Genomic DNA, 14,788 nt, shown 5'->3' with positions numbered 1-14,788 from the left:
CATCACGCTCCTCCCGGCCGCCGTGGGTCACCGCCGCCCCGCCCGCGGGCGCTGGCCCAGGCCGCGCGCGAGACTGGAGCGCGCTCGGGTGCGAGCAGGACGCGGCCGGGCCTGCGGGAGGGCGGCGGCGGCGGCGGCGGGGTAGGAGGAGGAGGAGGCGCTGTGGCCACACCCATCGGCGAGCGGATCCACGGGCAGCGCGTAGTCGGCCGCCGCCGCGCTCCAGCCTCCGCCCTCACCGAGCCGCGGGACCCGGCCGCACCGGGGAGGGGCCGCTCCGGGCCGCAGCGCGAGGGCAGCGAAGGCGGCGGAGACCCGGCACCGGGCGCGGCCGGTGGCAGCGACCATGATCGCTTTGTTCAACAAGCTGCTGGACTGGTTCAAGGCCCTGTTCTGGAAGGAGGAAATGGAGCTCACGCTGGTGGGGCTGCAGTACTCCGGCAAGACCACCTTCGTCAACGTGATCGCGGTATGAGGGCAGATGTGTCGCCCGCGCCGCGCCCTGTGCAGCCGGAGTCGCCGCCTGGCGTGGCCGGGCACCGCCGGGCGCCGGGCAGGGAGGAGCCGGCTCCGGGCGCTTGGGGCCTAGCACGGTTCTTGGGGGACCCGCAGGCGTGCTGGGTTGGGATGGCAGGGCTTGGGGCGGGGTAGCGAGGACGAGGGGGGTCGAGCTGGCGTTCCGGGGCTGGCAGCACCGGGAGGTCTCCAGGCTCCGGGAACCCGCAGCAGGCTGACAGGCCCCCGCGGTTCGCGTACAGGGGGCATGACGGGGCGAAAGTACCCGGGCCTTCCCACTCCACGCGTGGAGGGTCACGGGACGCGCGGCCCGAGCGTGTTGCCAGGGTGCCCTACCAGCCCAGCCCCACCCCGATGCTTCTGCCTCCCCTAGCTGGACGCCGAAAGCCCCGGCCCTTTGGGGCGGGGAAAGATATCCCTAGAGGCAGCGAAGTCAGCTGAGGTCCTGGCTGTAGCCCAGACTCCTCCCCGGAACCTGTCCCGGGCCTGCGGTGTCGCAGGGGTCCAGAAAAGATGGCTCCATAAAGGGAGTTGGGAGACTCCACTTGGCTCAGAAGTTGCAGGAGTAGGTAGCGTGGGCCCGAGAGGATGAGCTGGAGGGGCGCCATCCACCTGGGGACATGGAAGAGAGCCGCTCCAAGGGCTTTGGGGAGTCAGGACTGAGGGTGGGTGATTGCAGTTGTATATCTGTGCCAGAGGAATGGTGGAGAAAGAGTTAAAATTCATCTTTAAAAAAGAGGAAGATGAGCTCCCGGGGTGTGAGCTGAGCTGCAGTAATGGCTGCAGCCTGTATTTCAAAGCGAGGCAAAGACTGGGCTTATGGAACCCAGCAAGGCCTGGGACAGGGGCGCAGTTTTTCCCCAGAACTAGCCCCTGTCCCAAAGATGGATTTTCCAAGAACTGTGAATTAGCCAGATATAGGTTTGTTTGTTTGTTTTAAATGCTGATGTGTAGGTCCGCAAAGGTGTGTGGCCAGCCAGCTTCTGTACCAACACTTTCCTGTATTATAGTGTCGCCCAACCTTGAGGTCCCACAGGGCTCAGCATCCCAGCAGGGGGTTCAGAGGGATACCCCGCAGATGGAAGGCTGGACGGATTTGAGACTTACTGGTTACATGATTGGGCATGGTCTCATGTCGTGTGTGTGTGTGTGCGTCTCTCTCTCTCTCTCTCTCTCTCTCTCTCTCTCTCTCTCTCTCTCTCTCTCTCTCTCTCTCTCGCATTTGACCTCTCCACCCTCCTCTACCCAGTGACTCTTACCATTCCTCAAGGCCTCTGCTGAGGTTTGGGACACAATGTTTTTCTGATCTAACATGTGCCTCGCTTCCTGTCTGCCGTGCTTCATCCCTATGGGTTAGCCTCTTGGGCTGTCAGAGCAGGAAATCAACACCTGGGTTTCCACCTGTCTCTGCAGACCTTGGTGGCTTGGTTTGGGACTTTTATGTGTGGGAGATGTTTCTGGTGTTTCTCAAGATGAGAAGCTAGCTGCTTGGGCTCTGCCTAGACATCACCTCCTGTTCCGGGGCAGGCTCTGCTCCTGGACTGTCAGTAAAGCCATGCTTCTGGCTTCTGTGTGGGGATGCACAGATACGTAGGCGGGTCCAACTTGCTGAGTTGCATCTATCCTTCAAGACCAGCATCTTCATAGAGAATTGAAGGCTCTGACAGGTCAGGGGCAAATTCTCAAATTCTTCTGCCAAAGTCAAGAGCTTCTTTGAAACTAAGCATGATGCCTGTAAACCTAGCACTCTGGATGCTGAGGCAGGAGGATCCTAAATTTGAGAGCAGCCTGGGCCATAGAGAGAGACTTAGTTTCAGAAAGAAAAACAACACAAAACTAGTTTTTGTTTGTTTGGTTGGTTTTTGGTTTTTTGTTTGTTTTGTTTTCGTGACAGGGTTTCTCTGTGTAGCTTTGGCTGTACTGGACTTGCTTTGTAGATTAGGCTAGCCTCGTACTCACAGCGATCCGCCTGCCTCTGCCTCCCAAGGGCTGGGATTAAAGGCGTGCGCCACCACACCCAGCACAAAAATAGTTTTGATTTTCAACATTCCTTCTCTCCCCAGTTCCCCATTCTCCATTTTGATACTAAATTTACCACTAAAAGAACAAGCCTTCTTTTCCTTCCCTAAAGAGACCCTAACAGGAGAGACCACCCCTAGGGGGCTGCAGGGAACTCCAGCATCCGGGGAACTCCAGCATTGTTAAACCCACCACAGTCCCCACAGGCATTCTGCCTCTCCCTGTACAGTCACAGAAAGATTTGGGACCCCTGGGATCTGTGTCCATCCCCACCACTGACTTTCTGAATTGGCTTTGCCTGTTCACTTGGCCTCTGTCTCAGCAAACAGAGAAAAAAACCCTTGTGTTTTTCTCCCAACTCTGTGAGGTCTGATTGTGACTGGGAATTGAGTTTGGTGGGCTCAGTACTTAGTGGGTTAATGTGAATGGGGAAGAAAGCAGGTAAAGAGAGCCATTGAAGTATGTCTAAGAAGCTGGGCGGTGGTGGCGCACGCCTTTAATCCCAACACTCAGGGGGCAGAGGCAGGTGGATCTCTGTGAGTTCGAGGCCAGCCTGGTCTACAAAGTGAGTCTAGGACAGCCAACGCTACCCAGAGAGACCCTGTCTCGAAAAACCAAAAAAAAATTTTTAATTAAAAAAAAAAAAGAAAGAAAAAGAGGAAAAAAAGAATTATTCAGAGTAGATTCAAGTATGAGACAAAAGGTTGGATTACATGACGTAAAATTGCTTCCATCCTTACAGGAAGAATTTGAGTCATTAACAGGAAAATTAAATCATAGCCTGATTGCAACTTCACTGCAGTTCCCAACTGAGCAGAGATTGGAGGTCAGAGGGCCTGGCTATCTGATGGTCTCCTAACATCCCGCTTTGCCAGGGTTACGTCCTTCCAGGCTACGCTCATCTGTTTGGGAACACGAGGATCTTCTGGTTCCAGGCTACGTCAGAGCTTCTCCAAGCACTTTGTGAGCCATAGCCACAATGCCAGGAACCCTACAGCCCCAGCTCTAACAGGGTCCCGAAGGAGGATTGCTGAGTACAGGAGTTACGGCCCATCCGAGTGCTAGGCAGGCCCGGCCTTGCTTAGCTCTGAGATCGGACAAGATCAGGCACTTTGAGGGTACCACAGCTTAGTTATCGCTAAGCTAGCCTGGCAACGTAGCCTGACTTCAATACCAGGACTCCATAGAGGTTGTAGGAGACTCTCCCGAGAGTTATCCTCTGACCTCTGACCTCTACAGGCGTGTGTGTGTGTGTGTGTGTGTGTGTGCGCGCGCGCGCACACACACACACACACACACAAGTAAGTAAATAAATAAGTATATGTAAGGTGTGTACAGGCAGTTTTTGGTTTTTAGATGGGCTCTTATATAACCCAGGCTGACCGCAAACTTAACTCTTTCATTCTTTAGCCCCTACCTGAGGGTGGGGGTCTTAGGAGTGTACCAATACTCCATGTAGTACGCTACTATGCTCTTTCCATAAGGGACTTTGAGGCAGGCCCTGGGCCAATCCCTGCGATGATTATACATGGGGGGGGGGGGGTGCAGCTCAGAGGACCTCCACAATGCCTCCAGCTGTGGTTCTCAGATGGGGGTGGGGGGAGGGGGGAGGAGTCCCTGCTATACCTTGTCATTGGCTTTGGGTGCTTGCTGCAGATACTGGGGAGTGGCACACTCCTCCAGTCCGTCTGAGGCACTTCACTGAGGCTTCCAGGCACTGAGTGAGAGCTGGTTATCTCCTGATCTTTGCCTAGCGGCCAGGCCTCTGTATGGGACTCAAGCAAATTAATGTGAAGATGGCCTGGGCGGGGGGGGGGGGGGGGGGTCAGGTCTGGCCTTAGTTGAAGCCTGTGTCCACTTTAGAATAATTGGGGAAAAGTGAAAACTACCAGAAATTGAAAAGAATTGGAATTACTGTCAGCTCCCAGATAATCAGCTAACATTAATGCTGTTACTACAGACCTGGCTTCTCTCTCCCTAGGAAGCTTTCAACCCAGTAGGGAGACACATCTATAGGTAAATAATAGAGATTGTGGCTTATCCATGATAAAGAGCAACAAATGAATACTGTGCATAGTCCTGAAATTGTTTAGTTTGCACTGCATTTTGTGGGTGGTGAATTTAGACCCAACCTACCTACCCAGGCTGTCCTGGATCTCTCTATGTAGACCAGCCTTGAACTCACAGATATCCACCTGCCTCTGCCTCCCCAGTGCTGGATTAAAGGTGTGTGCTAAGCTTCTTCTAATTTTTTTAAAAAATAGTTTACTATTAGTTTTTTGTCGTTGTTTCGTTATTGTGTTTTGGTTTGGTTTGGATTTGGTTTTTGAGACAGGGTTTCTCTGGGTATCCTTGGCTGTCCTGGACTCACTTTGTAGACCAGGCTGGCCTCGAACTCACAGAGATCCACCTGCCTCTGCCTCCCAAATGCTGGGATTAAAGGTGTGCACACCACACCTGGCTTTACCACTAGTTTGATAATACGTCTGCCTCCCTTGCCGAATCTCTTGTGTGGACCTCTTTTCCTGAGAAGTAATTAGTTCTTCTTCTAACTCAACTGTAGACTAAGTAAAGGGGCTTCTTTTGACAAGAACTGTAGGTTCGCTGGGCATAGTGTTGCACGCCTGCAACCCATCACTTTCAGAGGCGGGTGGATCACTGTGAGTTTGAGGCCAGCCTGGTCTACAAATCAAGTGCAGGACAGTCAAGGCTACACAGAGAAACCCTGTCTGGGGGTCGGGGGAGAAGCCCCCCACAAAAGAAAGAAACCTGTAGGTTAGACCTTGGGAAGAGGGGAAGAGCATCCTCCCTGTTTAGACTGAGAGACCCTGAGATTGCCTAAGGACTATGCGCCTCTTCTCCATAGGGCAAGCTCCAGATACAGGTGGCACACAGGTTGATGACCACCCATCCTGCCTAAAAGCAGGAAACATTCGCGAGACACCTCCCAGGAGGGGAAAAAAAATCTGAGAAGGTCTTGCCTACCTGGTACATCGCCCTGCACCCTCTTGCTCTGTGTCCCCCAGGGAGGGCATATCTGGGTCCTGTCAATGTGTGCATCTTTTCCAATTCTGGTTCTTCTTTCTAGTCGGGACAGTTCAATGAGGACATGATCCCCACTGTGGGTTTCAACATGCGCAAAATCACCAAAGGGAATGTGACCATCAAGGTGAGGGCAGTGGGCTGCAGAGGGTTTGGGAGGGCAACCAAGGCCCCTAGGAAGTGCCAGCCATAGGGGAGGGGGCAGAATGGCATCCTGCTGCTGGAGAACTGGCAGACGATGGAAGCTGAAGCTCTGAAAGGGAGGAGAGGGAAGATAAGGAAGCCAGACAGCCGGGCGTGGTGGCGCATGCCTTTAGTCCCAGCACTCGGGAGGCAGAGGCAAGTGGATCGCTGTGAGTTCGAGGCCAGCCTGGTCTACAAAGCAAGTCCAGGACAGCCAAGGCTAACACAGAGAGACCCTGTCTTGAAAAACCAAAAGAAAAAAAAAGAAAAGAAAAGAAAAGAAAAGCCAGGAGGGAGGAAAGGAGGTGACCCATAGGGTTGTGGGGACAGTAGGACAGCACAAGGGAAGCTCAGAAACCCAGTGGCTTTCAGTCTACCTGCTCCTGAGGCTGCCTCCTCTCCCCACTCTCTTCTTACTCAGCTCTGGGACATTGGGGGACAGCCCCGTTTCCGCAGCATGTGGGAGCGTTACTGCAGAGGAGTGAGCGCCATCGTGTAAGTAGGGTCTGTCTCCCACCCCCCACCTGCGGGAGCTTCAGGCCTGACGCAGAATCACTTAGGCATGGTCTCTGGTGCGCGCCTGGTGCCTGCACGTGGCCTGCTTTGATTTTGCATGCTGTTTGTTTTAGTAAATACATAGTCTGGGCCATAACAACCCAGTAGATAGCTAGCCAGGTGGGCCTGCCCTGCCTCCTAGCACTGCCCCCCAACCTAAGTCACCATGTCTTGAATTTGGGACAGTTCAAGTGATTCCTGCCCTTGCCTGTTAATTTTATCCAGACAAGGGACGTAACTTGGTCCGAAAGCTCTAGCATGTATAAGGCTATGGATTCAACTCCGGTGCCACATGTACACACACACAAGAAAGAAAAAAATAGAAACGGAGGAAAAAATGTACACCCAGTTTAGTTTTCTTTATGTGTGTATGTGTGTGTATAATTTCTTTTTAATTTTATGTGCATTGGTGTTTTACCTGCATGTATATCTATGCGAGGGTGTCACACACCCCGGAACTGCAGTTACAGACAGGTATGAGCTGCCATGTGGGTGCTGGGAACTGAACCCCCGTCCCCTGGAAGAACAGCCAGTGTTCTTGACTGCTGAGCAATCTCTCCAGCCCAGTTTAGTTTTATTAATAAGATAAACAATGTTTTGTCTTTTTGCTTTTGAGACCAGATCTCACTATGTATACCAGGCTGGCCTCGAACACACAGAACCTCAGCTCTCAAGTGCTGGGATTAAATGCATGCATGCCACCCCTAGCTTAAACCTGATTTTTGTGTTGTTGGTTTCTGGTTTTGTTTATTTGTTTGTTTGTTTGTTTGTTTGAGTTTTGGTTTTTTCGAGACAGGATTTCCCTGTGTAGCCTTAGCTGTCCTGAACTCGCTTTGTAGACCAGGCTGGTCTCAAACTCACATTGATCCGTTTCTCTCTGCCTCCCAAGTGCTGGGATTAAAGGTGTGTACTACCACACCTAGCCCCTTTGTTTTTGTTTTTTGTTTTGGAGGGGGTTGTTTGTTTTTGGTTTTCTGAGACAGGGTTTCTATGTTATCTCGGCTGTCCTGGACTCACTTTGTAGACCAGGCTGGCCTCGAACTCACAGTGATCCGCCTGCCTGTGCCTCCCAAGTGCTAGGATTAAAGGCATGCACCACCACGCCTGGCTGTTTTTGTTTTTAAAAATAGGGTTTTCTCTGTGGCCTTGTCCGTCCTGGGACTCACTCTGTAGACTAGGCTGGCCTCAAAACTCACTGAGATCAGCCTGTCTCTGTCTCCCGCCCAACTTAAACCTAATTTTTAAATAAGCCGGGTGGTGGTGGTGGTACCAAACCTTTAATCCCAGCACTCCAGAGGCAGAGGTGGCTGACCTCTTGAGTTTAAAGCCAGCCTGGTCTACATAGTGAGTTCCAGGATAGCCAGGGCTACAGAGAGAAACTGTCTGGGGTGGAGTCGGGGGGAAGGGAGAAAGAAAGAAAGAAAGAAAGAAAGAAAGAAAGAAAGAAAGAAAGAAAGAAAGAAAGAAAGAAAGAAAGAAAAGTCAGGTGTGGTGGCAAATGCCTGCTGTAATCCCAGCACTCAGAGGCAGAGGCAGGCAGATCTCTGTGAGTTGGAGGCCAGCCTGGTCTACAAAACAAGCCCAGCGGGCGGTGGTGGCACACGGCTTTGATCCCAGCACTTGGGAGGCAAAGGCAGAGGCAGGTGGATCGCTGTGAGTTCGAGGTCAGCCTGGTCTACAGAGTGAGTCCAGGACAGCTAAGGCTACACAGAAAAACCTTGTCTCAAAAAACAAAAACAAACAAACAAACAAACAAAAAAAACAAGTCCAGGACAGCCAAGGCTACACAGAGAAACCCTGTCTTGAAAAACAAAAGAAGGAAGAGGAGGAGGAGAAGCATGAGGAGAAAGAGGAGGAGGAGGAGGAGGAAGAAGACGACGGCGCCTGCCCTCTTGGGAGAAAACCCTTTCCTTTTTCTATTCTAGCCCTATCTGGACTTTCCATGAAACTATAAATGGGTCACTTTGGGCCAGATTTATAGCTAATCCTACAGGCCCCAGTTTCCATGGAGGACAGAAGCCTGTGGGCTGGGAAAGTCAAACCAGAGTGGTCCTTTTCTCCAGAGGGGACCAGGCTGGGACTGGAGGTGTTCTTCCCCTCAGCAGCTCCTCTTCCTGCCTGCCTCAGCCCGTGGTGGCCACATGCTGTCCCCGCCTACCTTCCCCAGGTATATGGTGGATGCTGCGGACCAGGAGAAGATCGAAGCCTCCAAGAATGAGCTCCACAACCTGCTAGACAAGCCGCAGCTGCAAGGCATCCCGGTCAGCTGGTGATGGAGTGGGTGGGGATAGGGAGCTGGCTGGAAGTCACTGGGGAGGAGAGAACGCTCCGCTCCGCGCAGGGGTGCCCTTGCCCTAACCCTCCTTGGCTTCCCTCCTCTACAGGTCCTAGTCCTTGGTAACAAGCGAGACCTCGCAGGAGCACTAGATGAGAAGGAGCTGATTGAGAAAATGTGAGCTAAGTGGCCTTTCTTTGTGTGTGCTTCAGCTCCCCCCAAATTCCCCAGCTGCCAAACACGTCTTGGGCTGGGTTCGTTGCTATTCTCACCACTCACCACAGGGTGGCAGCAGAACACATCTTTCCAGGAGCCTCGCCCTCCTCCTCTTGTAGCCCTTTAACCAAGAGGAGGAAAAAAACCCTCCCCTCCCCCCTGGCCTGTACCCCCTGACTGCCCAGGCTGGCCTCTCCAGAGTCTGCTCTCATCTCCCATCCAGGAATCTGTCTGCTATCCAGGACCGAGAGATCTGCTGCTATTCCATCTCCTGCAAAGAGAAGGACAACATAGGTGCGTGACTTTGGGAAGTTGCTGGCATACTTCTGTTGGTGGTAGCTTAGGACTCTGCAAAGTTCCTAGCCTGCCGCTTTAGCTCTTGGGTGCAGCAGGCAGCCAGGAGGCCCCAGCTCTGCATCTCAGAGGGAGTCGCCCACTCCCTCTTCACCTCTGAGATGCTCACAGGTTGGATCGGGTATTCCAGACCCCTTCTTTGATTGCTGCGGCTTTGTGTCTTTCCCATCGGTAGCTTGGGGCTGGTGGGGGGGGTGGGGGGTGAAGGGTGGGTGGACACAGCTCTAAGCTTGATCCTGGCTACAAGTACAAGAACCCGCATTAGCTGTTTATGCCTCCCAGGCCTTCTCTGCTGTCACAGGATGGCCCGCACACAGGAAGGCCTTCCTTACAACTTTTCTCTCTTGTCTCCTCCACTCAGACATCACCCTACAGTGGCTTATTCAACACTCAAAGTCACGGAGAAGCTGAGACGGTGGCTCCTTCTTCCAACCAGGGACCACAGTCACCCTAACCTGAAGCCGAGCTCCCCGCCCACCCTGTTGTGTCCCCCTAAACCCATCCCTCCTTACCCAGTGTGGGGAGGGCCCTCTGGGGCTCCTAGAGTCCCATTCTGCTGAGGTTTCAACTCCTGTTTTTATTGTAAAATAATCGCCCCCCCCCCAACCTGGTCCCCTAACCTCTCTCCCTTGCTCTCTGTCCCTTCAGCTAGTCTCACCCACTTCCCTCCCCTCCCAACAGCCCTGGCCCCGCAATCCCTGCCCTCAACTTTCTGTCCCACCCTCTACGTCCCCTTTTCAACACTCTGTTATTGTCCTGTGTGTACAGTATATATATGTATATATATTTTAATTTTTTAATTTAAGCAAAGACTAAGATCAACCATTTGATGCTGCAGGGGCCAATTAGGACCTGGGAGGGGCAAACTGGAAAGACAGGAAGAGATGCAGTGTCAGGGTCGACTTGGGGCAAATTCAGATGCAAAAAAAAGCGGAGGCTGGCACTTGGGACAGGCACCGGCCTGGCCGCTCGTGGTTGTTCCCGCGTCCTGAAAAGCATTTCTGTCTCCCAGTAGAGGGCCTGAATACTCAGGCCAGCAGGAGCCTCCTTTTCTGTCCCCAGCCTTGGTAGGACCACCAGGCCTAAGCAGGAGGAAGCCAGCGTCCATGCTAGCCCAGCGAGCCCCACCCTCACTGTCCCTGGCCCCAGCTCCTGCCTCTGCCCAGGGCCCCCACCTCCAGGCCCACCTCATTTTCTGTTCTCATTTCACACAGTTGTACAAGGAGAGAACTCAGCATGGGGGAGGGTTTGGTTCTTTGGTTTTGTTTGTTTATTCGTTTAATTTAATAATTTGTAAAGTGATGTTCTTCTTCCTTTTTACACTTTTCAGCTCATATTTAACCTCTGTTTGGAAAATGATTCTTGTAACTGTACATTTTTTTTTTCCTCCTAATAATGACACCAATAAATTACCAATTTTGTGTTGGGTGTGTGTGTGTGTGTGCGTGCGTGTGCACTCGAGCCGTGCCAGTTGTTCTCCACAGATGTCACTGACCAGACCCACGGGGACATCAGCAACCCCTTCTCACAGGGATGACCACAGGGTGCCACACCCACAGGGAACACGTGCTCACACTGGAAACACAAAGGCCTGTCACAAAACAGCCTCCCACACATGTGTCTGGGCTCTCGTGTTGCCTGCTGTTCAAGCTCCTCAGTCTCATGTAGGCTGCCAAGTGCTACTAAACGGGCCTATTAAAGGAACTGCCAGCCTTTGGCCATGCGTGCAGTGTTCAAGCCAGACCACTGTGTCTTCCCTGCAGTTCCGTGACCCCTCACCATGCCATGCCATGCCATGCCTGCTTGTTCCCCGCTAGCCAAAGGTGAGCCAGAACCAGAGCTCTGCCTCCACCTCCTCCTCACTCCCAGTCCCCACCGGGAAGAAATGAAATGTCCTCCAGGGATGTGCTGGGCCTGCAGAATTACCTTTGTTATCTTTCGTGTCCATGCTGCTGGCCTCTTGGAAAGGGCCCAACCATTACTCCTTGAATAGAATTTTTCCCCCCTTTAAGACAGTGTTCCTTTGTGTAGCCTTGGCTGGTCCTAGACTCACTTTGTAGACCAGGCTGGCCTTGAACTCACATCAATCCACCTGCCTCTGCCTCCCAAGTGCTAGGGTTAAAGGTGTGCACCACCACTGCCCAGCTTGAATAGAATTCTTACCTTGCCACAACCTGAGTGCCTGTGGAGACTCCTTGATTCAGTGTGAATACAACCATGTCTGGTTTTATACTAACCTCCATCTCTTGGAGACGCGCGCGCGCGCGCACACACACACACACACACACATATACACACATCCTGTTCCACCTCCCCTTCATCACCAGCTGGAATAGTCCCCCTGTAGAATGGCCAATCTCCTTTCAACCTGCCTCTGCAAGAAGAAACAGCCACATTTGTCCTTGGTTTGTGGGAGGACTTGAACTAAGCCACTATCCAGCTGTGAATATACCCAGCCTTGAAGGGGATTTCCCATTTCTGGGGGAATTTGAAGAAAGAGTCTGGGATTTCGCTCAATGGTAGGGTGCTGATCTAGTGTGCAATAGACCAGCCCCTGCCTTCCATTGACTGCGTGGGGATAATGATTTGAGGAAAACCTGGGTGGAGTTTGCTACCAGCTAACTGATTCTTAGCTTTCCAACCCTTCACAAGTACAAGATGTGCCCATGCCTGGCGTGGTGGGGCACACCTTTAATCCCAGCACTCGGGAGGCAGAGGCAAGTAGATCTCTGAGTTCGAGGCCAGCCTGATCTACAAAGCAAGTCCAGGACAGGCAGGACTATACAAAGAAACTCTGTCTTTTGAAAAACTTTTTAAAAAAGGGGGCGGGGATGATAGTCCCAGGTTCTGTCTCCTGCCCCAGTTGCTACAAGGGGGTGGGTGTGTTTCTATGCCTGTATCTGAGAAAGCACCTCCATTGAGATGCTTCAACAAGCTGAGTGTGGTGGTGCGCGCCTTTAGTCCCAGCACTCGGGATGCAGACCAAGGCTACACAGAGGAACTCTGTCTCAGAAAAAAAAAAAAAAAACCATGGTCCCACACAGTGAATTCAGGCAACACAGCAGGGCCTAAACAACGTGTTCCTTGGGTAGGGAACAAACCATGTGTAGTATGTATGGATAAACCATCGTGTTTGGGTCCTCTGATACCTGGCCACCATGGGCCTGAGGAAGTGACTCGGGGTTTTAGAGTGTTTATTGTTCTTCCAGAGGATACATGTTTGGTTCCTAGGACCCATGTCAGGTAGTTCCGGAAGCGTCTAACATTTCTGACCTCTGCAGGCACTGTACCAAAGTGCACATACCCCACACAGATACACACATACACAATTAAGAATTATAAAAATAAATATTAAGCCGGGCACAGTAGCACATGCCTCTAACCCATACACTCAGGAGGCAGGCGGATCTCGGTGATTTTGAAGCTAGCCTGGTCTACAAAGTGAGTCCAGGCTAGCCAAAGCTACACAGAGAAATCCTGTCTGAAAAATAAATAAATAATAAATAGCTGGCCATGGTGGCACATACCTTTAATCCTAGCACTCGGGAGGCAGAGGCAGGCAGATCTCTGAAAATTTGAGGCAAGCCTGGTCTACAAAATAAGTCCAAGACAGCCAAGGCTACACAGACAAACCTTGTCTCGAAAAGCAAAAACAAAAAACCTAAAAAAAAATAAATATTCAAAAAAAAAAAAACCTGACCAAGTCTACTCCATATTGCTAGAGGTTTGAATTCCAAAAGTCATGGAGCCTTGCACTGTGCCAGATGCTTAACCCACTACCTCCTAGACCCCTTTTTAACAATGGAGGTGGACCCCAGGGCCTCGGACATGCTAGGCAAGCAGTGTGAGCTACAGCCCCAGCACACGATGTATGTGTCCTCACTTAATGACCACAGGCCTCCGTGGAGGAAAGATTATTCTGTTTCAGAGAGTGGGAAGCTGAGACCAAGTCTGAAGCAGGAACGCTCAGGACCTAGGGTAAAGGATAAAGCCGAGAAAGAATGAAAATGTCCCACGGGGATGTCATGGAAAACCCCAACCCTGGCATCAGGCTCTGAGGACTGGTCCCCTACCGTGGATGTTAGCCTCTCTTTCTGAGCATCACAGCTCAGACCCACTGCCCACCCTTGAGCCAGCCACTTCCCCCTCCTCCTCCAAAGACTGGGACCCCCCTGAGCAACAAATGCCACATTGTTCCCTAGCTGGCTCGGGCTGAGGGGATAGTGGCTCTTTCCCAAGGCTGGCTGGCCTGTTGGCTAGCTTTGCAAGCCAGTCCTGTTGGCAGGCTTGGAAGATGGCAGCAGGGTAGGGTCTAGGAGCCATCATCTCTCCCCCTTCAGCTCTGGACCAGCCAGCGGAGGCAGGAGGGAGGTGTCCTTTGTGGAAGAGGCCACCAAACAGGATGCTGAACCCACCCACCCCCACCCCACTCTACTCCTAGCCTTCCATCTTAAGTCCTCTCCCTGCCCCGACTTCACCTCAGTTGACCCGGCCCATTTCCTCCCTTAAGAGCTATTGGTATATGCGTGGGGGGGGAGCATGAGGAGGGGGGTCAGAGTGGAGAAAGCTCACCCTTGCTGGATCTGTTCAGAGTCATGGCCCCACCTTTGCTCCCTGTGCAACTTCCCCCACACAAAGTTCCTAAAGACAAAGCTGGAGACTTTGGTCACTGTGGCAACAGGTCTGCCGAGAAATGGGTGGGTGTCATTCTCCAGCACAAAGGGTGTGCGTATGGCAACTCCATCACTTAGCAACAGACTCCCTCTCTCTTGGCCAACATCACTGTGCGCCCCCCCCCCCCACCTCAAGAAGGGGCGGGGCGGGGTGCCAGGGATAGAGAACAAGGCTGTTCAGATTCCAAGTGGTGGGGAGGGAGACTTGGGCACTAAGCAGCCCAAGGCCCAAGGGTATGGGTGACTGAGCAAAGAATGGAGCTGGGCCGCTCCTGACCCCACACCCTTGGGGACCTGTGCCTGTAGAGGGCCTTGGTTGGTCTGATGAGCAAGAGTCTTTGCGGAACCCGGAGCTGAACTCCAGATAAAAATGGCTCCAGAGAAAGTTGAGCATTTGGGAAGGGAAGAAAGCTTCGCTTCTGGCTGACAGCCCAGTGGAGAGATGGGGTCTTTTGGAAGTGCCTCAGGGCTAGAGCTGAGGGAAGTGACTTCAAGGGCAAGAACCAGTAGGAGAGGCTACTGGCTCTGCTGGACCATACTATAGAACCCTGCTGGGAAGCGTGATGTGGTGGGGCCGTGGGGGCCACGGGGGGCAGGCAGCTGGGCCATCTAAGAGCCAAACAGTCCATTCTAAGAAACTGAACAAGAGCCTCTGTTCAAGTGAAGGAGGCCGAGGAGCTCTGTGGCTCATGAAAGGAAGGGGCTTTGTGGAGAGGGTGGAGGGGAGGGGGGTGAGGGGGTGGGGGGAGCTCCAGAGACAAGTGGGCTGGCTTCCCAAGGGCATCTGGGTTTAGCTCTGGATAAGGGTTTAGTCCCCAGTTCCCGAAGCCTTTCCTCTTCCTCGTCCCTTAAAAGCCATAATAACATCCTTGGGACCCCTCCCCCAAGGCAGGACAAGAACTGTAAGCCCAGGATAAGGGCACTGGCCTGCCCCAGAAAAGGCTCAGCTACTTGC

The 14,788-nt window shown here is 52.6% G+C and overlaps 1 protein-coding gene across 1 annotated transcript; it reads left to right on the top strand.

Moving 5' to 3' along the window:
• The first annotated feature begins 201 nt into the window (after nucleotides 1–201).
• On the top strand, nucleotides 202–9,738 carry ARL8A (ARF like GTPase 8A). Its single transcript, XM_084786665.1, has 7 exons — nucleotides 202–469; nucleotides 5,624–5,704; nucleotides 6,182–6,255; nucleotides 8,483–8,576; nucleotides 8,700–8,767; nucleotides 9,030–9,100; nucleotides 9,522–9,738. The coding sequence occupies exons 1-7, from the start codon at nucleotides 347–349 to the stop codon at nucleotides 9,569–9,571; spliced, it is 561 nt and encodes a 186-aa protein (XP_084642791.1). The 5' UTR covers nucleotides 202–346; the 3' UTR covers nucleotides 9,572–9,738.
• Nucleotides 9,739–14,788: the final 5,050 nt, after the last annotated feature.

This window comes from Acomys minous (genome assembly GCF_964271855.1).
Source record: "Acomys minous genome assembly, chromosome: 1".
Classification (NCBI taxonomy): Eukaryota; Metazoa; Chordata; class Mammalia; order Rodentia; family Muridae; genus Acomys; species Acomys minous.
This window is presented reverse-complemented; position numbering and strand designations above follow the sequence as displayed.

What these genes read in the sequence shown, in the direction of transcription:
- ARL8A (XM_084786665.1), top strand. Translation starts at nt 347, where the DNA reads ATGATCGCTTTGTTCAACAAGCTGCTGGACTGGTTCAAGGCCCTGTTC. An exon ending in AAGGGAATGTGACCATCAAG is followed by an intron (nt 5,705 to 6,181) that starts GTGAGGGCAGTG and finishes CTTCTTACTCAG; the next exon opens with CTCTGGGACATTGGGGGACA. An exon ending in CGCAGCTGCAAGGCATCCCG is followed by an intron (nt 8,577 to 8,699) that starts GTCAGCTGGTGA and finishes CCTCCTCTACAG; the next exon opens with GTCCTAGTCCTTGGTAACAA.